This window comes from Pagrus major, chromosome 19 (assembly GCF_040436345.1).
Source record: "Pagrus major chromosome 19, Pma_NU_1.0".
NCBI classification, from domain to species: domain Eukaryota; kingdom Metazoa; phylum Chordata; class Actinopteri; order Spariformes; family Sparidae; genus Pagrus; species Pagrus major.
The window spans coordinates 15,211,997-15,237,177 of NC_133233.1; the positions used below are offsets into that span (position 1 = coordinate 15,211,997).

Genomic DNA, 25,181 nt, shown 5'->3' on the forward strand with positions numbered 1-25,181 from the left:
AACATGTGATAAAACCTTTGGCGCAAGAGACGGGCTCATCGGTTGACACAGTCTGCCCTCGTGTAAACTCTTTTGTCGCTCGGTGTCTAATGCCTCTCGTATAATCCCATCTGTTAGTTTGTGGAGGAAAATACCATCATTTCTGCTGCTGCACACATCTTTTGAACCCCAGGCAAACTGTAGCCTCGAGCTGATGAAATCCTCCACACATTTAATGAAATGAAAAACCAAATCCCAATCAAGATTGCGCTGCGAACACCCGAAAGAGATTTTGAGGCATAAAACACAAGCTGTGCCAAACAAATTAACACAACACTCGCTGTTTAAAAAAAAGCAATGTTTTCTTCCACAGTTTAGCGCGGCTGAGTGATGCTGAAGCACAACACCTGGAAAAACAAAAAACTACACTGACTCTGCACACTCACAGTGATGCCTTCCACAGCATGTTCGTATTTAAATGCATCAAATCCAACAGGATGAGCAGTTCAGTGTCTGCTAGCTGTCGTGTTTTCCATTTTTAGCGGAGGCTCCTTCAATTTCAGAACTCTTACAACTCAGCTGCCGACTCGGCAACTGCCGTCCGCGCTGTAGATCGTATCGTAACAACATCATTGCGATTGCCCCCGCTGCTGAAAAGGGCAACGGTGTGCGGAAAGTTGTTGGCTTTAAGGCCGGGCACAGCGGGGAAAACATCACTTTTTCAGGCGCAGGTCAATTTGGGGATTTTAGGCTTCAGATTTTGCTTCCGTAACGTGTCTTCTGTCAGGCAAGTGGAGAGAAAACATTAGAAATACACATTTAGGTACGTTCAGAAAGCGTTTCAGAAAACTTGTAATACAGAAAAATAACAGCCTTGATGTAAGCAATCAACTGGGGATATCTTTAAGTTAAAATGATTACCCAATTTAGCATTAAACTTACATTAACCTTCACCACTGAGGGCTGTCTCAGGCTTGGCAGCAAATTTCAACTAAAACAACTGAATGTGTTCACATGTTGGTAAGCCAGTGAGGGATCACGTACTTGGCACTACACCAGCGACTCCTGCTAGTTGAGGCATCTCACAGTAACAGCGGGTGCTATTTTGGTGGCACTGACAGGCCACCAAATAACACCTTCATCCAGCCCACATACCGCGTGGAATGATGGCACTTGGGTGGTCAGATCTGAGCCACAAGCAGGCCACAGCATGGTCACACGTCTGCCAAGAGCGAACTGAATACACCAGAACTGGACCCAGTCTGTGCCACAGTTCATTCCTACTCTGGTGGGCTGGATCTAGCCCAGACTTCGACCAGTATGGGTCGGATTAACGTGTCTGGTGTGGGTCAGATTGTGCCACAACCATTTTTCTACGCTCATGTTTGTTTTGATCATCTTTGATCACAAAAGCACCGCTGTTCTTTTTACTCCAGCTTGACCCTGTAAAAGCACTTTAAATAGATGTGCTGAAAATCTGGTTGTTGCTGATTTTTTGATCTCGTTTGTATTGTGCCATGAATTACACATATGAGTTTTGTCAATTTAAAAGACACTGTGAGTCAAGAAAGTAGCAGTTTGTAGTTTGGAACCTGCTGCTTTGAGTACATATGTGTGAACATGTTAAAGAAAGTCACACATGAAACCCTGGTGTGGCTACTCCCTCTGTTTCCAACATGGCAGAAAACTGAATATTTTGCAACAATATGAAAATGCCAGATTTTTTTAAACTACCCTTTGTTTCAGCCAGAGGCGCGCGACCACAGACGCTTGACAAGTCGTGTGTCAGGAGATCCACCGCTATGAGCTAAAGGCTCACCCCGGAGCTGGTGCCACCAGCAAATGAATATTTAAGCCACACCAAAGCCCTCCTCTCCACACACTCCATTTAAGCATTTTCACTGAGCTTTTGCTACACACAATCTAAGTTTCCACAAAGCCTCGCCTCTTCAGAGGCAAAGCACGATAAAATCAATGAGTCAGACTTCCCTCCTGATCACAGTCAATCTCTTCTATAAGCTACGAACACACAATGAGTTTTTTTGGGGGGGGTTTAAACCTAATCCCACCGCCATCTCCCACATTTCTTTATTTCTCTGTGATGTATGACCCTGTAATTCTGTTTAAGGCCCTCTTACCTTACTCTGTGCCATGGTGACATAAATGCTGTGGCAGAGGAGATTAGTTCACGGATGTGTGATTGCAAACACAGTAAATGTAATGCTGTGTGTGTGCGGTGAAATGTGGTTTCAGATGGAATTGCAGCGTTTGGCACAGCGTCCAGCACCAGAGGAGAAGATCTCTGAAGTCCTAAGTGAAGTTCCTTTCGCACAAAGACAAATTATCTGCCTCTCTTATGAATCACCAGTGCAGCCAGCAGCACCCACACACATATTATCCCCTCCGATAACAAAGAGACGGAGAGTTAGAGAGAGACTGTGAAGTATCAACTAAATCAGAAGGTAAAGTTGGCAGACTTTCGAAATACCAGGAAATAAAATGTTGCCCACGGGGCGACAAAATTCCGAGCCGAGCCCCGCAGATTCGACCTAATCTTTTCTAATTTAAGAAAAAGAAAATTATGTCCTCGTGGCACACGGCTATCCAGGGAAGGGATGGTGATTTCAATCTCACTTGATTTCTACATCTTACCAGAAGAGCCTCAAAAGGATTATGCCTGAATATTTAAGATTGCTGTACACGGCGAGGGGTGGCTGTGAATAAGTATTTTTAAGGGGAAATGTGTGCAGTGCTGTCCTCTGTGCGTTTATTCCACATGAAGATGAGCCTCACCTTATTTCACTTCTCTCTTCCTTCTTCCTTTCAAACATGTCTGTGTTTGCAGCCGGCACAAATAAACTGGAGTGCAAAATGAAAAGGATTTTTTGATCTGAACTGATGTAGCTGCTCAGCGGAGGTCCAGCGTGTATGTCTGTGTTTGTGCGCAGGGATTAGGAGTAGCATACAGATTTGAGTAGTTTCCCCCAGCTGCAATCCTGCTTGACTCAAGCACTGGATGAGAGATGTCCTCTCCAGCACACGAGGATGCCAAAATAAAAGCGACCTTGTGTTTTTGCACATGTATGACGACTATACTCCTCTCACACACCGGACAAAAAAGACTTCCACTAACATCTGGCTTTTGTCTTTAATGTGAATGGGTGCGATTGGCATTCGCTGGGTGTTTAGCGGCTGTGATGGAAACACAACACCTGGGTGGACACGCTAATTTGCGTAGGCACGATGCTATGATGTGGGTTTTTCTGACAGCACCTGAATGGATGAACGCCACTCATGTGTTTGCTCAGTGTCAATAAGCCACGCAGTAGCAGGAACTTTCTTCATTTAAACTTGACAATGTTTAGTTTTTATAGTTTCCAAAGGTATGGCATCGTGCCGTGTGCCCCTAAATACAGCGAGCAACACAATGCACCGCTGCCAGGATGCATTGCACGGCTTTCTACATAAACAATGAATGTTGTATGAAGGATGTTGTATCAGATTTCCCAGAAAACAGATTCAGGTTCAGTGCTGTCAGCAAAGAACGCTTCTGTCCCGCGCAAAGTTACAATTCCAGGATCATATAATGGAATTAAAATGATATAAATGTGCTGAACGGATGAATAACCTACTTTTTTTTATGACAAACCGAAGGATTTCCCTAAATAATTTGATCCCCCCGCAGCAGATCAGATATTTCATTTTACAGAATGATGAAACAATCATGGTGCATGCATGAAAGAAGATAAAGTCAGCAAGTCTCAATGTCAATCCTGGAGATTTGAAGCCATACAACTGTCACTTAAAACCATTATGTGCTGCAGTAATGTGTTTTTTTCGAGCGCGGCAGTTTAAACGTACGCGGAGCAAAACTGTTAGGGCAGTTTAAGCTGTTTCGAGGCTGTTTATCAGGAAGTGCGGGAATCGCTGCGTGCGTCTGTGTATCATGAGGAGTCGTTTGTATGCATGTTAGGCACAGAGGCTTATTAGAGGCCACAAGGTAAAAGCCAATTGGCATCCTTTTATAGACGGTGGCGAGAAAAGCTAGTGTCAGCTCAATGAATATTCAGATGGAAGCAGAGCCTTGAGGGGACATGGAGCAGCACCAATCTTTTATCAGTCCTCCTCACAGCGTAGCCATAACCTATTCACAGCGATCCAAATCTTTCTCTCTATCGCTGAATTCTTCTTCCCTTTCTTTTCCCCTTGTATCGCTATATGCAGAACATGCAGCAGAGCAGCTACGGCGTTCTTCTTCCTTCTTCCTCTGCCTCACTCTCTCCCCTGGCCCGTGCATTCTCCTAGCGTAGGGGAATAATGAGAGCCAGCAGCGATGGGTGGCCACGTGCGTCGCATTGTATAGGAGTGCTGTGATTAATCGAGCTTGCCAAATGGAAAATGAAATGCCAGCAAGGCCATGCTGTTCAGAAGGCTGCTAGTGTTTGTTTGAGTGAGAAACAGAGATGAACACACATGATCGACTTCCTGACTTTTCCAGGTCCTTGCTCTCGGCAATCTGCCAGAAAGGCTCCAGTAGCCCCAACGGAAGAAGATGGTCTTAATTGACTTGCTGGACTCCATTGGTGTACAGTCAGTGGACCTAGAAGGAAATAAAAATGTTCTACCGCACACCCCCTGAACCTCAATAATCACAGATGGATGAGCAATTTGAGCTCTGACAAGGACGAAAGAAGACAGAATGTGCCAGAAAAGAGGCTGATGGAAAGCAACACCTCGCTAGGGACGGGTTCGTGTTTGTTATGTTGTCATCTTGACACTTTCTTTCAGCCTTCGTGACTCAAGGTTTCAGAGCCGAGCAAACGCTTGACACCTTCAGCGAAAAGGCTGGAAGTGAAATGAAGCAACTGCACAGAACATCGCACAATCTGTCTCATGCCTGCAGGAAACCAAGTGTCAACCGCGCTCACCTTTAGGACGTCAAAGAGTAAACATTCAAATTTGACCTGGTCTATCTTGTAGGAACTGTTTGGCCCGCAAGCTCACATGACGGATCCTCTGGGGGCTATAGCAGTCCTTTAAACAGACAGGGGAAAACAGGGGGGGCCCGGACGACCAAGCTGATCTTTTTTTTGGTGGAAAACTTGCCGTAGACCATATTCAGGAGGCGGCCCTTTCCTTCTGATATCACAGTCAGGGCGGGAAGCTCCAATGCGGACAGCTGTGTTCCAGGTTGCACGTCCAGTAACCATAGAAATCTGACAAGTCGATATTATTTCATGATCAGCGACTGAAAAGATGGTGGATAGCAAGAAATCCAGAGGAACATCAGGTAAAACAACACATTTGATAACCCGTTAGCAACAGCCAACGTTAGCATTCAGCCACTTCCGAGCTAACATTACTGTTTGATTGCGTTCAAACAGATAGGATAGGGAGAGTTTAAATGAATTGTAAAACATCAACAGATGTTTTGGACACATTTATTTAAGCCTGGAAGCGAAACGCGCGGAATGTAATCAAACTGTAACGTTAGCTAGGATGTGACTGACTGGGTTATGAAATAGGGTTCTTTTATTTTGAAATATGGCCCGGTGTCCCTCAAAATTTCCACTATCCATCATCTTTTCAGCTGATGATCAATCTGGAACGTTAGTTAATGGACTACAAAATATGTTGAATTACCTATGTGCTGCCAGATTCTAATTATCCATCATCTTTTCATCATGAAGTGTAATATACATAATTATTTGTACCGATAATTTGCTTCCCTGTGTCTGTACACTGCTGGAACTGAACAGAATAACATTATCCCAGCATTTCAGCCTCCCGCCCTGAGCTTAATGTCTGAGGAACATGGCCGCCGTGTGAATATGGTCTATTATGGTTACGAATGAGCTGCAAAACCCAGCACAGATACAGACTTCTTCTGTTCGGCTGTGTATACAAGTAGGTTCCATTATCACATTGAGTATTTCTTGCTCGGTTGCAGCTGAGAATAAACAGAACGTGATGGTATGAGAGGAGCTGGAGAGCCAGTTGTAAACCATAAACCACTTGTCATGGCTTTTCTATAAGCCTATCAGGCGGTAATGATATGCATTAACCCTCCAACGGTATATACGATGGGACAGCTGGTATATGACACAAGCTGCACTTTCATTTCATGAAATGCACCATCAAGTCATTTCCTATAAGGGAGTATTATATATTGCTGGGGGCGTCTCCTCGAATCCACAACTGTTTTATCGTTCGGAAATGTTGTGAGGATTACTCAAATTCCACATTTCATAATCCCATCATGGTCTTGCCCTCCTTCATTGTTGACATCATTCTCCCAGCGGCAAAACAAAAGCTTGCCATTACCTATTAGATTACCCCGATGCCAAATGTGATTTAGGTCCCTTTTGAAATTTGCTCTTAGATGATAAGCTGGGAGTCCAATCCACTGCCAAGAAGGATGGAAGGAAATGGGCGGGAGCAACGTGTACACAACAGAAACAGAAACATTAATCACTCGCACATCCTTTTCAGATGATTTTCAGACTTTTTATCCCTCGTCCTGAACTCCCTCAGGACATATCCCGCTGATGACAAAGATGAAAACAAAACTCGCCAAGCGTGGAAAGCAACGTGCTCTATGATGTCCTTTGAAATCAGGGTGTACAAATCAGGAGCGATGAGCAAACAAACCTCATTCACCTTCCAAAAATGTAAAGACCTTTTCAATCAACTCTTAAGAGAATAATTGTTCGAGACATTTTCGACGGGTTGAAGCCCTAATGTGTGCAGAGATAAAACACACAGCTCAATCTCGGGGCTGCCTAATACAGCATAATGGAGAGAGTCAGGCTCTCAGCATGACAGCCAAGGATCCACCGCGGTGATAGGCTAATGAAACGAAGAGCCCTAGGCGAGCTGTTATACCTACAGAGGACGGAAGAAAAAAAAAAGAAAAACACACACTTACAACAACACAGCTAATTTCCAATGCAGTTCTGAGAGCGAGGACCATATGCATCGTGTGTTTAATGTGGTGAACACTGTGTGAATACACAATAGGCCGCTCTATTGTGGATGTAGCACAGGAAGGACGCGGGGGTTTGAAGAGGAAAGCAGCCAAGATTGTGCTACAGATTGGAAAGATGCATGGTGTGTACAAACACACACATAAATACACATGTACACACACTATACTGTATTTACCCGTGGGTATTGATACATATGGTGTGTGTGTACACTGGATACATACACTTGCAACACCTTCACTCACAATTCCCAAACCAGGCCACAAACAAACCCCCACTCGCAGCATGGTTTACATTACTGCAGACTTCCAGCTACAACAGTGCGGTGCCCTGACCCCCGCAGCATCTGTAGCTGAACAGCAGGCCTGGCTAACAAACTGCCACAGAGGATGGAAGCAGGAGGCAGGCTGAGCTACTGATTGATCTGCAGGGTAATTGGCTGGGAGCCGCTGAAACAGCCAAAGGACATAAATATCAGCCATCCTGTTGGACGGTGAGTTAAGTTCCACGGAGCGATAAACTCTGACTGGTTGTCCCCCGAGTGAAGGCTCGCTGTCTGATAAGCTGGTGAACATTTTGTGCCGGGACTTTTTCCGCCGGGCAGGAAGGAGCAAGGTGTGAAGTCAGAGGAGGGGCAGGACAGGAGTCGAGTAAAGTGGAAGTAGGACAGGAAGAGGAAGAGAAGAAAGTATACCAGAATGAGACACGGGAAGTTTTATCCACACGTCTCGCAGCTTGTACTGCTGGCTTTTGGACTGAAAACGTGCCTGTCCTGCCAGGTGCTAGTTGTTTAACAATAGTTTTGGCTTGGTCGCTAAATAATTTCACAGTTTCAAGACACTTAGCTCTTAACCAACTTACCAACCACGCTAATTGCTAACATCGTCAATTGCAATAACCCTTCAACCCAGCTAGCTTGCTAGCTAGCTAGTTAAGATATTTTATCAAGTGTTATGTTGTCAGTTACTTAAAGTTATCAGCAAGCTAGGCTAGTTAGCTTGGTTGCCAAATTAATTTACACCTGTATGACGCCTGTCTCCTGACTTTTTACAAATCACACTTCAACATTATAGGTTATTAAATGATGCAACACATAAGCTACGACTTAGCATCCCCTGTTTTGGACTAACAACTCACAGGTACTGTTACTGTAGCTGGCTAGCTAACTGCTAACATGCTGATGCTAATCGGTCCCAATAACTCTCCGACCCAGCTAGTTTACTAGCTAGTGAAGTTATTTTGTCAGTTGTTATGTTGTCAGTCAGCCAGCCAAGACACGTAGCTTATTTATACCACTGACTGCTGTCTCTTACGTATTTTCAAACCACACTATAACAAATTTTATTGTTGCCACATTCACAGATCCCTGCTATTAGCTTGGTATGTCCAATGTTTTAACTGCAAATAGAAATGATGAGAAAGCTATGGAAAAATAGGAAACAGGTTGTGATAAACTTTTACTATCCCTTTTAATGTGGGCCTTTTGTAGTTGCAAAACTGAATTTCCTGCAGCACCACAGAAAGCATTTAAAAATATATGTGTGGATGTCTCCCTTCACATGGGTCTGGTGCATAACACACAGAGAAGCATGAGCCAGGCAGGTCGGGGGGGGGGGAGAAGCGAAGAGAGAAGAAAAGAGGCAGTGTTCGTTGAGAAAACGAGAGACAGAGAGATGAGTGAGGAGAGCGAGGGTGCGATCGACCTCTTTCACAGCTGCAAGAGGTGTGCCTGCAATGCTAACTCGCTCCATCCATCTCGTTTTGCTAAAACAGAGGCAGTGTGGAGGGAAAGGGTGTCTTCAGCCGAGCTCAAACGCAGCAACTGTCATTCTTTGAGTGCAGGAGATTCTTTTTGATATGAGACCGATGTTGGCAGCCAGGAATCAAAAACACAACGCGAGGTGTTTCATACAGGAAAACTAAAAGAGAGAGAGCCAGGTTCCTTTTGTCCAAAGCCACTATCAGCTTTTTAAAATTGAAGTAAGTCACACGGGAGGATCACACCTACACTGTGGGTGATGATGATCAGAGAAACAGTAGGCAGCAACAAACAATCAGGGCGAAAACTCCCAGGGAAAGTCGCTCGCACTCCAGGGAGCACTAATGACAATAAGCATTAGAGCGAAACATTGGAAGGAAGGTCTTTATTGTTTGTGATTTATCAACTCATTCAGGCAAACACACTCTTCCCTGAGATCTTGGGAAAACACCAGAGAATGCACCACATTAAGGCCGCTCAGTGATGGTTACAATAATTATCAGGATTATTTATATGTTTCATAATTGGTTAAATATTGAAATAACGGCCATGTAACATGATTACTCACTGACTTTGGAAAACATTTTTAAATTGTCTTTTTAACAGTCCATTTCCTGGACCTTTAAATATAATTCAACTAAAAAAACAATACAAAATGTCTTATAATGGTAATATAATATAACATAACAAAGATAAGGACTTATTTCAATGTACTACATGGAACTTAAAGCATTAAAACTAAAACCATTTAATGCTGATGACTCTATGACCTACAGAAGTGAGACCATCAGGAAGAAGATTGGCTATTTTCTATATAATGATTATATTTATAATTAATGGCTATCACCAGGTCAGATTCTGACTCATCCGGGTCAAAAAAGTCATTAAAATTTAAGCTCTTTCTTTAATGGCGGAGCGCTGAGGATGAAATACAGCTGCTCTGTCGTCCGTTATACAGCACAGCACTAAAACCTGCTTTTCTTTTGTGTCTCCGTTGTCATATTACAGCTTTAAATCTTAGATAGACACAAAACCTCATCACCGTGCATCCTGCGAACGGCTTTCTTTCACTCGCTTCCAAAATAAAAGCACACAATTGCCAGATCGAGATCTTCAACACAGGAGGCGGTGGTGCCGATACCACTTTTGTCCACAGGGGCCGCCAGAATCAACAAAAGATTCAAGTTTCCTGTCGCAGCTTTAATATTCGATGTGTATTATAATCTTGTTTCATTTTGGTATCGAAAATGTGAGAAAGGATTGGTGAAATACCACTTTTTCATCCATTTTGGATGCTCCAAGCAGCGACAGAGCAGCTGGGCGGCTGGCTTGAAAGGGTTCTCGCAAAACAACGGCTCACTCTACCGCAGTGAGCTGAACCGAGCAGGCCACAGCCTGACTGAGAGTAAAGTCTGGGCTTTTAGGGAGGGGCGCAACACCACTGTGAAGAAAAACACAGACAACACAAGACAAAACGAGAGCGTCGTTACAGAACAGCATGCGGGACATTAAACGTTTTATCTTGATTATTTTGTTTTCATAATGGTTGAAAGCCAAAATTGTAATTGAAAGTAAAAATTTGATGAATCGCCCGGCGCTGCACCACATGAGACTCCTCTCTCCATCATTTCTACTCATGAATTCCAGCTACCTTTCCTCTGTGCTCCTTTGTGAGTCTGAGCCTCGACCAGTGTTGGGCCATGGAAAATTAAATTTTGCTCTTGGTGCCTGAAGTGTTGTACCAGTGTGCTGTACCAGTGTGGGACAAAGTTTTGACAATGATTTTAATGGATTTAGGTTGAGAGGTATCACAAGAGAAGAAGCCAGACCACATCTCACAAGCTCAGTTTCCTGTATGACACCTGTCTAAATTACGGTACTTGTCATGACTGCAGTGTCTTTTTCTCACCTAATAATTACAATGTTTTTCTTTCGTACTACTGATCATCCAATCAGTAGTACGAAAGACTGACTTTATTTTCCTCTGACTTTTCTCAGAATTCTGACTTTAAACCAAAAAAAGTGAGAATTCTGAGAAAAAAGTTATTATCGTAAAAGTCTGTACAACTGTGAGCTGCTTCACTGATGATTTTGTACCACTTGGTATTTACCATCTTATCTTATTGTGTCTGTATCAAAAAATACATGGACACTTGTGCAATGAAGTAAAATACCGAGATAGCAAAATACTTGAATAATGTTCAGCTGGATTGCTCATTTATCCTGACTGTTATTAAATTGAAATTTCAGAGTAGTAAGAGCCAGTAAGAGCCTCAGATCTACCTCTCTAGCTACCTCTGTCTCATCGTATTACTTGGGTTAGTGTTAAATTCAGCCCTAAAATCCAGCAAATGAAAACCATCATGAAATATAATATGCCTCCTGCCAGTCCCATGAATGTCAATGACTTTGGAAACACCATTCTGCAAATTCAGAGGATGCGAATGAACAAAAAAGCGACTCAAACATTTAAATGTCGGGTGTTGCCACTGGCGAATGACTCTGGAGGTAGATGTGAAACCGGGAAGTCGCTGAACTTTCTGTCCAGCCCCAGCAGTGGCGCCGCCAAAGTCCACGAGCGGAGATTCGATCTCTACAGTTCAATTTCCAATTTTCCAGTTTGAGCCCATCTAGGTTCAATCTCATGGCCCTGCCTCCTTTATGATAGGCCCATATATCCTATTCCAGCCATAATCTTAAATGCCATTTGAGTCATCTCGTTGCACAAAGACTCTCAGTCCAGTTAGAGCTCGGTTGAGCTATAAGGCAGATCAATCAGTGTCATCTTTATTATTGACTCATTAGTCATTAGTCATAAAACATACAGAGGAACTGAAGGTGGAGGGAAGGAACTGCACGCTGATCAGTTTCTGTTTCACCTTTTCATTTCATGAAAGCAAAATAGAGATCAGTTGTTTATCATGATGATGAATATTAGTTTTTGTTTGGCAAAATTTGCATCATTTCCTCATTTAAGTGACAAATGTTGGAGCCAAGGCCCAACAAATCTTAACAAACATTTCCCCCCCAAACTCAAATACATACATTATAAACTCACAACTACACAAATCCAACTCATTTGTGTAATTTCTCAACACAGAGTTCATCTTTACATGTGTTCACAGACCCACAAAAGAGATTTTTATTAAAATCTTAGAAGCATCTGAAACCCTAATCAGCTCCATAAGCATACTGTGTAAAAACACTTTTTCCCACACAATGCTTGCAATGAAGGAACAATAAATCACAGGTCTTAAGATCAAGGTAAATGCACAAATACCGCCTGATCCTCCGTATAGCAGCATCTGCCTCACCAGCGGGTCTTGGCTCTGCAAACAGCCAACGATCGGAGGTGCAGGAGGCGAGAGGGGGAGAACTTGCAGCTTTTATTTGCTCTGGCTTTGGCTTAAGTTGCTGAAACACCACTTAATCTACCGGTCCACAGGGTGCTAAGGTCACGGCGCCCTAGGACGACCTGAAAAGCAGAACGCTGCTCAAATTCCCCCACAGACTTGCACACACACAAACACACAGAAATGTACACACAATGGTTTCTCAGGACAGCAATTCCCCTCCTCTGCACGTGATGTATTCAACTATTCTGCTGCAGTTTTGTGTGTCTATACTATGAGGCTGCTTGTGGAAAAAGGCCTCGTCACTGACCTTCAGATATGATGTGAATCTAGGGGAGGTTCACATGTTTATTCATTTTCTTGGCAAGAACTAGATGAGAAGATTGGTACCACTTCCATGTCACTGCAGTAAATGTAAAGTCACCGCCAACAACCAGTTACCTTAGCTCAGCTTAGACAATGACTGAAAACAGAGAACAGGCTCCAAAAACCAAAAAAGCTTGACTTCCCGGATGTAAAACTACCAAGATCTTCTACGTTGTGTGGCCCATAGAGCCACACAACGCCTTCTGCTGACCAAGCGGTCTAACTTCTGGTTTCGCGCCTTGCTAACTTAAAAGAAAATAAAATGATTTAATCTTCTAGACTTTCCAAATGTTTTTGGACCGAATAGCTCAAATTCTGTTAGTGAAACAAGTCATTTTGCTGGGTTGTGACGCTAGAAAAAAAGAATCCACCGCTGTATAGTCACTTCTTTCGTAATGTAAGCTTATGGGAAAAAGTATTTTTGGCCCCCCATATGTCACGTGACAGTGCAGTTACAAGGTTTGACCACTACGAAAGCCTGGCGCTCTTCCTGGGCACTTGAAGAAGAGTTAGGTGATGGATGTTCTTGTCACGATTGTCGTCACAATGTATAGATTATTTTTACACCAGGCTGAGAACTGAGTGGTATTTGATCTGATCGCCACCGATCGTATTTTTCCTTATCGAGTTACCATTTGACAGAGCCGGGTTTGCTGTCACCCTCTATTTCCAGGCATTATGCTAAGCTAAGCTAACCAGCTGCGGGCACTAGCTCTCTACTCGCCATACAGACATGTAAAAATTGTAACAATCTTCCCAGCAAGAAAGCGAATAAGCGTATTTTCCGTGTTGGGATGGCGTCTATGAAGAACTGCATGAGCTGGAAGGATGACTCACTTGGGAGTCCACGCTTGTTTGATGGGCAGAGGTATTTCCTGACTACAGAGTAAGGTACACTCATTCAGCCAGGTAAGTAAAGTGAGTCACACATGCAGCCTGGTAAGCTTTTCGTGCACGGATCCTCACTCAGCTGCTCGTCGTAGCTGATTTAATTCAATAGCATAAAGCTGAATGTTTGATTTTCAGCTTTCAAACCCATGCAAAGACAAGGTACAATGTATTCTGCAGAGGAAAAAAGGACTAGTGTAAAAAACTTTTGTGAGGCAAGAAAAAGAAAACAAAACTATGAGGCATCTGGGTGTAATTTGTTTGACAAGTAAATTGCGCATCACATCACTACGGCAGCCAAGTTCATTTAGTCAGTCTTCTGAGTGAATCTCTAGAGCCTTTGCAGCCGCATCTCTTCCTTCCTCTGAAGCCACATATAAATTAAATGCATAGCCTTCGCAGACTGTAAGTGCTCAGCTGAAGTACCTCAACATATAATATGATACCGGATATTGTGAGATTCCAGTCACTGCTCCTCCATTCACTGGCGGCTGTACTAACCGCATTAGTCATCAAGAGCACGAGGCTCTGAAAGGACACTGGCAGAATGTGAAGGGGAGGCATGAGAGTTTTTATCTCTCCGCTCCGAAAATGACTGAGCAAAGAGAGTAAGAGGGGCTGATTCATGTCACCTTTGTTGCTTCTTTTTTTCCCTCTCCCATTCATCAGACGAGGGCCGTGCGAATTAGCGCGGTTAGCCGAGCAGCTGCAGATGTGAGACGCTATTCACACAGCCAGATTTTCGGAGTATCAAGTCGAGTGAATTCAGGACTTTAATCTCCTCTAATTATGTAAATCATATGCCACAGATATTTCCTATCAAGTCGGGAGGCAGAGCTTTTTTCTTTCCTCTCAGCAAATTTTCAATGAGACTCCCGAGAGAAGCGGGCGGGGGAAACAATACTTCAATTGCGCATTACAGAAAATGTGGTCCCGATTCTCCATCTATGACTATCAGGGCTGGAGGGAACAAATGATCCTTCTTGTGTAGTTATTTTATTTATATTATTTACAGTATGATGCGATGATGTACTTAAATTTTTAGTCACATCCATTGGAGATTGCAACTTTGTTATCTATTCCTCACTCCACCAGGAAACCTGGATAAGCATATAATGTAGATGTCATCATAAAAATAAAATGATAATGATTAAAAAATTTATGGTTATATTAAAGGACAAGTGTGTAGGATTTAGTGGCATTCTTTTCAGGAAACACCTCGTCCCTCATCTCCCCTATGGCGGCTGCTAAATATGATTAAAAATGTGAAAGGTGCTTTCTAGAGTCAGTGTTTGGTTTGTCCGTTCTGGGCTACCGTAAAAACATGGTGGACTCCCCACAAGAGGACCCACTCCCTTTGTAGATATAAAAGGCTCTGGCTTCAGCCCCTGAATCCCCCTAAATCCTACACACTGGACCTTTAACTGCTCAAATTCCTTTCAGAAATAGTGCAACATTTTCGAAAATACTCTTGTTTGCTTCATTCCGTCTTAACTTTGGTGACTGGGGGCTCGGAGCGATGGCGGCGTGTTTGGTCCAGGACGGGCTAGCTGGTTAGCATGCTAACTGCTGACACAATAACCTAATTTGACGTTATAATGTAAAAACTATTATTTCTCCACATTGTGTTGATAATTTTAGCTAATTTTTTAAAAATGTTTTCAGCTAAAATTCCTACATATTGCACCTTTAATGGTAACATAGTTAACATGAGCTCAAATGCCATCCATCCGATGATATTATTGTCTGGTAAATGTTTAGCCCAGTTGTTACTAAGTTACTTACTATAGCACTGCTGCTAAAGAGCATCAAGAAACTCACAATATGGGTGTATTCCTGAATAAAACTTTCAATCAAAGCTGACAGAGCAGCTGACGTGTATGACACAGCTGCAGGATTATAGATTCATGCCTCAGCAGAAGGCAATATCTATAACACAGCACATATCCACACCTGACACTGTCGATTCATGGTTTACGTCTTTGTGCTCGTTTTTTTTTCTTTGGAACTCCTCCGGTTTTACCTTCCTGTGGTTTTATATTGACTTTATCTGACAGATATCATAAAAGTAGCAGTACTTCTGCTTAACAACCCATGTTATGAAGTCCTTCACTTTATCCCTCAGTAGATTACAGTGCCATTGACTGCTCTTCTTCACCCTAATTTCCCATGAAGGGCTTCACCATCCTGATCTCTCGATAGAAACACGCGCACAAAAACCTTGAGAGATAAATCCATACTCCCTCTTCACCTCGATAGCTTTATTTTCAATAGCCCGTGGCTAGTAGCATGTTTTTCGGATGAGAGGTCGATGTACTGCGTAAGCGTTCCTCATATAAACAATGACACACTTAAATCTCCAGTGGTAAAATATCCCTGAAGGTTCAGCGGATGTGGAGACAAATTGGCACACTGCTCGTGTTTCCCTGGCACTGTGCCTTTCAAGCCTCGAACGCACTGAAAAAGTTGACAGTGTTATTAAAACCAGTCAAGTGTAGGTGAAGGAATATTAAATCACGGCCATGCCCTGATTCCTTGTCATCAATCCTCACGCTGCTCCAGTAATGGGATCCTCAACCAAAGACGAGGCAAATTAAGAAAGCCAGTGTTTTACACACAACCATAATGGCCACGATTGTGTTCGACAATACCTATTAGTTTGCTGCCTCTTCCAGCAACTGCAAAACTGAGGAGTGGTGCTGCTGAACTGAAAAACCTGACGCTGCTCCACATCACTCGGGAAGAGAGGAAAGAAATAACACAAGGCTGTCCCAGCCAATGACAGCACATTGCCAATGGAAATAGTGAGTGTGTGCAGACAGACAATCAATAAAAAACTGCAAGAGAGCTCCCACATGGGCGAGTTCCCTGGATGATGTTTGTTATTCATTTGGAGCCTTGCTGTTCCAGCTATATAACTCGGTTACATGAATTGACAAGAGCAGGAAGGCAGGAAAACAAGCACAAAAAACTGTACCTGCAGTGAAGTTGTAATTCGCCGAAAATCCCACCGCTTCCAGCTCGCCATCCGTAACAAATTTTATCCACAGATATCGGCCGCTACTCCTGATATCGGGCGGGCTGTGCTGACCACAGTAGCGTCCGAGCATTGGGGAGAAGCCAAACGGTCCATCCCGAACCTCGATGTTGTCAAATTTACATTCCCAAGAGGACTCGATTGAATAATTCTCCTCGAAGTGCAGATCAATACACTGCCTTGGGGGGGCTGGAAGACACAATGAAAATAATTACCACCTAGCACAAAGCGGGGAGTGAGATATTAGTCATGCTTTCCATTGTCGAACGTTCTGCTTGTTTCATTATCAGCACGCCCACACGTTCAATACCAGCCCTGGCTGTTAGTCAATTCATCTCTACAACACCAGAGCTGTGATGGGCTTCAGCTTCTGCATTCACTTTGGTGATTCTTTAAACCTTATTATCTGCGCTGATCAATCAAGAATCAGCTCTTAATTTGAAAAACACCAGCCTGAAGTAGCCTCTCACTGTCTCACACGTTCAATACATCTCATCAGTCTCCCCCTCCAGGATAACCCCAGGACTGCTCCAGCTTGGGAGAATAAATTGCCTCATCTCCTCGACTTTTCTCGCCCGCCGCTGTGCTTAAAGAGAATATTTACCTTCAAGGATGTAAACACACTCTGTGTCTGGGGGGTATTTGTTTGGGTAGTTGGGAGACGTGAAGAGCCCTCCTTCTGGTTCCTTCACCCACGTTCCACATTGACCTGCAGGCTTCACTCCAGAGTTGTTTTTCACTGAAACATGCGCAGCAAAAGACAGAAAGAAAAAAAAGTGAGAGATTAAAGCTCTGAAGCGAAGCGGGGTGGGTATTTAGGGGAGTCAAAGATGCACGGCTGCGGCGATGGAGATTACCTGCTGAATCCTTCCTTGTTGCCCCAGACAACCCAAGTATGAGAAGACTTGCAACAACTGTAAGACAGAAAAATATATTTTTGATGATGCATATATTGTTTATTTATTATTTCCTGCTATTGTCTCTGGTATGTGCACAGCTTGATTTTAGCTGGGGGAGGGTTGAGTCAGAATTCCAGTTTTTGGATTTCATGGGCTGTACACCAACGTTATGCTAATGCTAAAGCTGTCCAGAAACAGCACACAATACCTAAATTAGTCATAATAAAGGGCTTTTTTTATATAGATTATCAAAAATGGGGATCTATATTATCTGTTACATAAAGAATGGAAGCCTTTACAGTGCTTACAGACTCAAAAAAGCTCAAAACATAACCTGTGCGCCTGAATTGTAACTTTTTGCACACCTATAACCTTCATCTGCAATAAGCCTGCACCAAACTCTGTTTAAAAAAATAGTGCTTTTAAAGAAAATCGCATACAAATGATTCAAAATGATAACCAGGATATTTCTATCACGAGTTCACACAAAGCAGTTGAATTAATGAATATTTTCTCCTTCAAAAAAAATAAAAAATTACATAATTTTGGAAAACAGCCTACAAGAACTTACAGTGTGACCTTCAACAGTGAGTTTACAGGTTGCAGGATGCAGCATGTCTGTGCTGTGTGACACCTCCTGGCACTTGTGCTCACGCCAGGAAATCAATATTCTGGTTCTGCTCTCAGTTTGATCTGTTGCTCTAATATTTGGCGTCCCTTAAAGGATCACTATACTTATTTTTTTCGTGCGAGCAGTAAGGAGCTCGGAGCGCGGTGATGATCTTACCGTGATGGAAGCTGTGCCCATGTACCATGTCTGTTCCTTTCACAACCGGCTTCAGACTCAACTAATTCCATTTAGATTGTGGAATACTTGAAGAGGAAAATTAAAAACAGATTGAGGAGGAGAGTTTTCACACCATGCGACGCAACCTCTCGGTGAGCAGGGGGAAACACATGACTTCCTTCATGAGAAATCTTCAGTTGGGACTGGAAGAAAGAAAGAAAACAACAAAAAAGAAAATCCTTGCAGATGTGTCACATCAACTAATCACCAGTTTCATATAGAACCAAGAGCAGTTCTAAACACTCGCCCGATTTCCATCCAAGCGTTTCTAATACCCTTTGGTGCCTTTGGTGCACTGAAAGGATTAATAGTCCCGTCATCAGCCCTCCACTAAGCGCTCCACCTTTGCAGTCTTCTTTTTGGAAAATATCATGGACAGCCTTGTTTTTGTCCTCTTTGGTCCCTTTATCAGGAGAGGGGGTCCTTCAGGAGCGGGGGGAACCGCGCAACACTCATCTCTGCAGCGTTTTCTTCCACTCTCTTCTGGTGCGTAAAAATCCGCCGAAAAGACGCCCAAATGATCAAGTGGCTCCTCGTTTGGTTTTCATTTGTGGCTTTCTTGTAAAGAAAGAAAAGAAAAGAAAGCGGTCAGTGTTGTTGTGAGCGCATCCCTCTGTGTGTCTGTCTTGGCTTCTCTCAACTGGAGAGTCCCCGCAGCCAGCAGGAGTTAATGTATGATCTCTCCCTCCTCCTCATCCTCCTCCTCCTCCCGCTCATTCAACACTACGGCCGTCCAACGCGCCGCAATCCTCACGCGCCTTTTGACGCACGCGTTGCAAAAACTTCTCCAAGACACACACACACACACACACACGTGAACGCGCACTGTAAAAAGTAGAGAAGGCAGAAGAGCTGATGTTTGAACATGGAGAGGTAAGCAGACAAAAAAACAAGGCAATGAGATGAGCAATGAAGCAAACAAGCAATGAGGTGTCAGAGTGACTTCTATCAGCTTGATCTAACACAGGAATGAAATAGAAATGCAGCTTCAAACAGCATCAAAGCATGTCTTTCATCCTGGTTTTGCTCATCCACTGTCAAAGCTTTATTTCTTGTTAAAACCACATAAAAGTCCTGCTTTTCATCAAAATGTCTCTTTTTTCTATTCGGGATGTAAAACACAGCAAAAGCCGTACAAGTGCAACATGGCAGGACTCTCCAAAAAGGAACAGAGAGCAGTGAAGTAGGCGGAGAAGCTGCATTCAAGTGTCAAAAAAACCCCTCTACTTTTCCTGATGTGCGAGTGTCAGGGTGTGTGCGCAGTGTGTAGTCGCCCTCACACACCTGATGACAAAGCTGATCAGAGGGTGCCCAGGGACAAGTCAGGGGCTCAGGCTCCCAAAAATAGTCTTGGCACCCAGCAGACAATATCCATCTTCAGATACTCCTGCTGCAGAGCAGAGGCAGTCTTGGACTCGCTCCCTCCCTCTGTGTGTATGTTAATGTCACTGGTTAGCATTTGGATCAGCTTAAAATACACCGCTAATGAACCGCCCTGATAGTGGATGCTGTTATGCCCATGACAGACTTGAGTACAGTGACTTTGTCTGTTCTCTGTACGCTCTTTCCCCCTCTTGAGATTTCCAAGATAAAGACTTGCTATCGTCTCCAACGTCCTCCTCTTAATTACATCCTGTCCCAGAGATTGGCCTCTTACTCACCACTCCAAAAGTGGAGGGTTTTTATAGCAGGTAATGCGGGTGCCACGCTGACTCTGAGAATACATGTGGGAGTGGGAAATCTCAGAACTCTTTTCACCTAATAGGCTCCCGCTAATCTGTTATACAGAGTGATTTAATGGACTTGGGATTTAGACCCCCTCAACGCGAGATCTGGAGCTTAGCCAGTCACTTTCTTGCTACTGTACAATCAACTCCCATGAAGCTTGAAGGCCGCAGTGTAGCGAGGGCCTCACTCTGCGTTCTCTCAAATTTCACAAACACAACAACAGAGGCGGCCAGAAAGAATTTAAAATGTCAATTTTTTCTGCAAAGGCAAAGCCTATTATAGATCTTAAAGTCTGAGGGGATGTCAATAATATCTGCGCCAAAATACAATGCAGTGCCCAGAGCTTGTTATTGATTAACAGTGGTGCTGCTGCGGTGTCGGACAACTTTATAAGCACAGCACCACACGTTTCTGATGGGTAAACTCGGAGATAAAGCGGCAGAGCTATATGGGAATTATTCAAATGAGGCTTATCTGGCGCACTGTATGCAACAGTAGCCCTGGTGAATTTAACAGCAGCCTCCGGTTTAGCTCTCCGGCATGTATAAACTGACTGAATGGTGGGAGCATCTCGGGGAAAGAAATGCATTCAAGAGCAGTCTCAAAGTCTGCCATTTTTAATTATGAAGTCTATCATTTGGCCGGAGATAACTGTCGTGCTGCGTCGGCCTAAGCTGAAGTTGTAATTGTAATCAGTTTGGGGAAATGGGACATCCAGGCTGGGAAGAATACATACATACAGCACACAGACAGGTAAAGAAATCAATATTTTACACATTTACTGGTCTTCTTTGCTGTTTTATCTTCAATAGACCTTATTGACACGGCAGCCATTTTGGGTGGGAAGCTTAAATGCTGTGTTCAAGGTTGCGAGTCGTGTAAACGCGGGTAATCTGACAAGTTGTTGTCGTTTTAAAGCTTCCCAATAGATCAGCAGCTGAAAAGATGATGAATAGTGACAATCTGAAGGCACATCCGGCCATATTTCAACAGTTTTTATAACTCATTTGATGATGTTAGAATTCAGCTACTTCCCCGCTAACATCGCCGTTTGATTACATCCTGTGCGTTCAGGGTTTAGTCAAATGTCACCATCATAGCAAATAAACGGTATCGTATCAAAGAGTAACGTTAACTTTAGACTTTGGTTGCATGCTGATGTAGCCCTTGCTGAAATAATTGATTTATTTTGATAACAAATATTCATAATTTATAAAAGTTCATTATGTATTGAAGTGGGTAAAAGTTCATAAATATGGTTAAAATGCAGAACAATTTAAAAATGCAAAAGAAGTGATCTGTTAAAATACAAGTTATGCCATTTCATTTCATAGTGTTTGTGAGATATGAGTCATTGTGTGTTATTTAGGCTCACTGTATTATTACTTGTTTTGTGAGCTGTCAATCATTCATTTCTTTGACAGTATTGGCATGTGTAGAGCTCGGGTACCTCCGGCCAATCGCAGGGCAGTCTGTAGGTGAGGGGGCGGGACAGAGAGGGATGTTGGGATTGAGGTGAGCAGAGCGACGAGAGGAGGGAGGCGAGTTAACTTGACCGAGTCCGTGTTGGAGTGATTTGGTGGACCAGAGTTCTTATTTTTATGGGGGACGGCCAGTGTACCTGATGTGAAGATCTTTGTGACCCACCGAGAGGTAATTATGAGCATATGAGTGTTTTTGAAAACTGTAACTAAGCTGTACAGTATAAAACGAAGTATTAATGCTAACCGCGATTAGCCGTTAGCTTCAACCTAGCGCCGTATGTGATTAGCTTGCTCTCTGCTCTGTATAAACATGTTTGGTTAATTCAAGCTAAGGCTAAATCGGCCTGAAGAAGCCTATGGACTTGGAATTTAGCTTGTGTACTTAATTTAGGAGAAGGAGACGGACGTTTTGACGGCATTAAAGAGGGAAGCAAAGCTCCTGTGAACTACGCAGGATCTGCGTCCTTCCCGCTGTGTGTGTGAGCTGTGGATCGTGTCGGCCCGCTTGGACTGTGTGAGCTGCTGCTGCTGCGCCCTGTCGGTGACCTGTTCACTACTCTTTACCCCACTAACTGTGGGGAGCTGTGAGTACTGGGTTTGCACGTGCCTTTTATTTTTCTTCTGCTTGTTAAAAGTGAAGCGGCCACTTTGTTTTAGGCCACAACGCACCCAAGTTACGACACAGGCCCGCAACAGGGGGTTTAGATGACTCATAGAGACTGTTGTGGACCAGGTGTGAGTGTGTGAGTGCGTGTGGGTCCATCATATCCTGTATTTAAGTGTTGCTTCATTTTATTTGATGTTATAAGAGGTTGAATAATACTAAAACCAGGTACTGTTTCTGTTAAACATTAACATTCTCACTACACCCAAGTGATTTATTTAATTTTCTTTTATTTATTTTGAGAGTAAGAACTTACAACTAAAGAGTCTTTACATTCAAAGTCTGGTTGTGTGGTGTTTTATTTATTTAAAAGCATAAACAAAGGGAATATCATAAGAGTAACCCAGGCCCCCCCTATATGTACATGAGGCGGGTGTTACACTAACATTAGCTGTTGTCTAATGGAAGCTAATCAGTTGTCATTGAAGCCACTGAAATATGGTTCGCTGCCCCTCCAGATCAAACCATCCATTGTCTTTACAGTTGCTAATCATTCAGGAAACAGTGAAATGATAACAATTAGTCAGATGGCGTATGTTTATGTAACTTGCACCCTAGAAAGCAGCAGCAGGCCAACAACGTTTCAGCTGAGTTTGATGTCAGAAGAACAAGGCCGTCCATTAAATCACATTATTGCTCCGAGTCCAGCTTCAGTTTCCTCACTACAGTCACCCTGGCTACTTTCCCAGAGGCTCATGAGCTTCACTTCCTGTAAAACATGCAGAATAACAGTCACAACAAGTACATCATCTTGTCGCATATACAAACCAGCAAGTAAGTCGTGTTTGCATCCTGTTCATTTGACTCAGACCTGATGAGTAAATTGGGCGTTCACCTTCTACTTAGTGTCATTCTAATGACACTGCCAGCACTGTTTCTTTTTGTCAGTCTAACAGGGGACAGCTCTAAAGCGGATAAACACTTAGGCTAATGCCTTCTGCCCAGTGGGACTCAAATTAACCTTATTAGTGATGCATTGAGCAGTTTGTTGGCCTAAAATAAACACAATTTATTTGTCATTCAAGGCGCCTTGTAGTTCATTAAGCAAGACCCAGTTACAAGAAAAGGGTCGCTCCGACCACGGGCGAATTTTGAGCTGCTCTTTATGCTACATTAGCTGTCTGGGTCTCTGGTGATTGACTGCCTTTATCCCGGCCCTGCACCTGGAGCCAGTGTGGAAATAATTCCATCAGATGATAGGCCGGAAAACTACCTGTGGCTCCATTTCTGTCGAGGTGCCTTTGTTAGTCTGCAATACAGCATGCCATTTTAAGCCCCATGCTCACTCTCGCTCTCTCCATTTAAAGTAGTAGAACATCTTATATTATGCCAAAAATGAGGGAAGGTGTGAAAAATCAGATGGACACATGGTGAAAGTGAACTGTGTTTGACACAAAACTTCTCAGAGTAGGAAAATAAAAAATGTATTTGCCAGTTGTGCAACTGTTGTGTAGAAGAAAAATAGTAATATTGTGGAATGACATTATAGTCGAGATGCAACTAATGATTATTCTCGTCATTGATTATTCTGCCAATTTTTTTTTCTCAATTAAATCAGTTAAATGTTTGGTCTAAAAATATCAGTTAAAGATATGGTATGTAACATTTTTGTCTAAAAACGACCAGACCTTTGTGATATATATTTGTCATATGGTATATTTTATATTTATTTGTGTACTTACATTATCCTTAATATTTGCAACAGTTTTCGAACTTGGAGGATTCCATAACTTTATATAAAAGGTGCAACAGGTGAGAATTGGCCGCCTGTCATTCATACGCAATACAATAGGGGGCAGCATATCACTTGATTTAACACTAACTGCTGCTACCTAACTAGGTAGTTGGCTCAGTTAGCCATGCAGCTAGCGGTCCGCACTGGGAGTTCGGGGAACTGGGGGAGTGTTGGTGTTTACACTGCTGGCACAGCTCATCTCAGTAGATAGTTCTTACACGTCGTGATGTCAGAACTATTATTCCCATTCTGTTGATAATGTTACTATAATATTTTAATGTTTTCAATCAAAATTCGTACATAACTTTTTGTTTTCATTGTTTTAACTGAGAAAGCCCGAGTGGCAGTACTTACATACTTACCTTTGATATCATGAAAGTGCTTGTTTTAAGTCTGAAATTCACTATCATAGAAGGCTAAGAAAACCAGTAGTCCCATTTTAAAAGTTGGATCCTGTGAATTTTTGGCACCTCTGCTTAAAAAAAAAATGACTTCAAACAGATTTGTTGATCAACTTTGATTGGATAACTGATTGTTTCAGCCTGTGAAGGTAAGGCACGTGCAAATAACTGAGCAAAAGTTGTTGTTGTAACAGTAATGGCTAGAGCTGAAATGTTGATGTGACTGCATGAAAAGGCTGTTATGTCTGCACACTGACTGTAACGTGATGAAAGCTGAGGAAGTGCTTTCTGTCACTTCTCTCTTCATTATGTGTTCACACAGTCTATATATGTTGTAGAACCTCCAGAAGGTCAAATGTGCTTTGTTACCTTTATCACATTTACAGATGGAGGTGACATGAACAACATGACCTTCAGGTGAAAAATACTGTACACACTGCCACGGAGTCACTTAATACTGCATGGATACACAGCAGAACAGCCTGAGTATGTTCTTTTTTAAGGTTTTGGGTTGTCAGACATTTTTATAGTGGTTGTCAAAAATGTCTGCAAATGATTGCACAGTCGGAACAAAACCCCAGACACCTGTGACATCTATAAATCAGCCCCGTGTTGGTAACACTGATGAAGCTCAAGTCATATTTTGCAAGATAAACTCCAAAATGTTTGATTCCAGCATACTTTCTTTTGAGGAAAGTCGCGAGTGCAAATTTCACTTTGAACTGCTCCACATTCATCTCTCTCATGTCTCTTCAATGCCGCAACTCATCTGTCAATCACTGTGGCTTTATCCATCCAGCAATTAATCTCAGCCCAAGAGGGGCAGCTGCACTGGCTATGAACCTAAACGTCTGCTGAATTGCTACGCCTGGTCTGCAGTTTTCTGCTCTAGTTATAGTACGGAGAGGAGTAAAATGAAAGGGGCTATTTCTTTTAACACTTTTCAGCAGATCTTTTGTCTTCATGTTTCCTCTGGATGTCTTTCACTCTCGTCCATATGATCCAGCATGATGGAAACAGTGACGTGCGGCTTCACAGGTGTCCTGGATTTGGGC

The 25,181-nt window shown here is 43.0% G+C and overlaps 1 protein-coding gene across 2 annotated transcripts in view; it reads right to left on the bottom strand.

The window, feature by feature from the left end:
- The window catches only part of neto1l (neuropilin (NRP) and tolloid (TLL)-like 1, like), a 69,197-nt gene extending 51,100 nt beyond the window's left edge, over nucleotides 1–18,097 (bottom strand). For both annotated transcript variants that reach the window (XM_073488466.1, XM_073488465.1), the window contains exons 1-4: nucleotides 18,055–18,097; nucleotides 17,226–17,282; nucleotides 16,973–17,107; nucleotides 16,309–16,557 (exon numbers count right to left, since the gene is read on the bottom strand). In XM_073488466.1, the coding sequence (XP_073344567.1) occupies nucleotides 16,309–16,557; nucleotides 16,973–17,107; nucleotides 17,226–17,282; nucleotides 18,055–18,082 (469 nt within the window). In that variant the 5' untranslated portion in view covers nucleotides 18,083–18,097. The remainder of the gene's footprint in view (nucleotides 1–16,308; nucleotides 16,558–16,972; nucleotides 17,108–17,225; nucleotides 17,283–18,054) is intronic.
- Nucleotides 18,098–25,181: the final 7,084 nt, after the last annotated feature.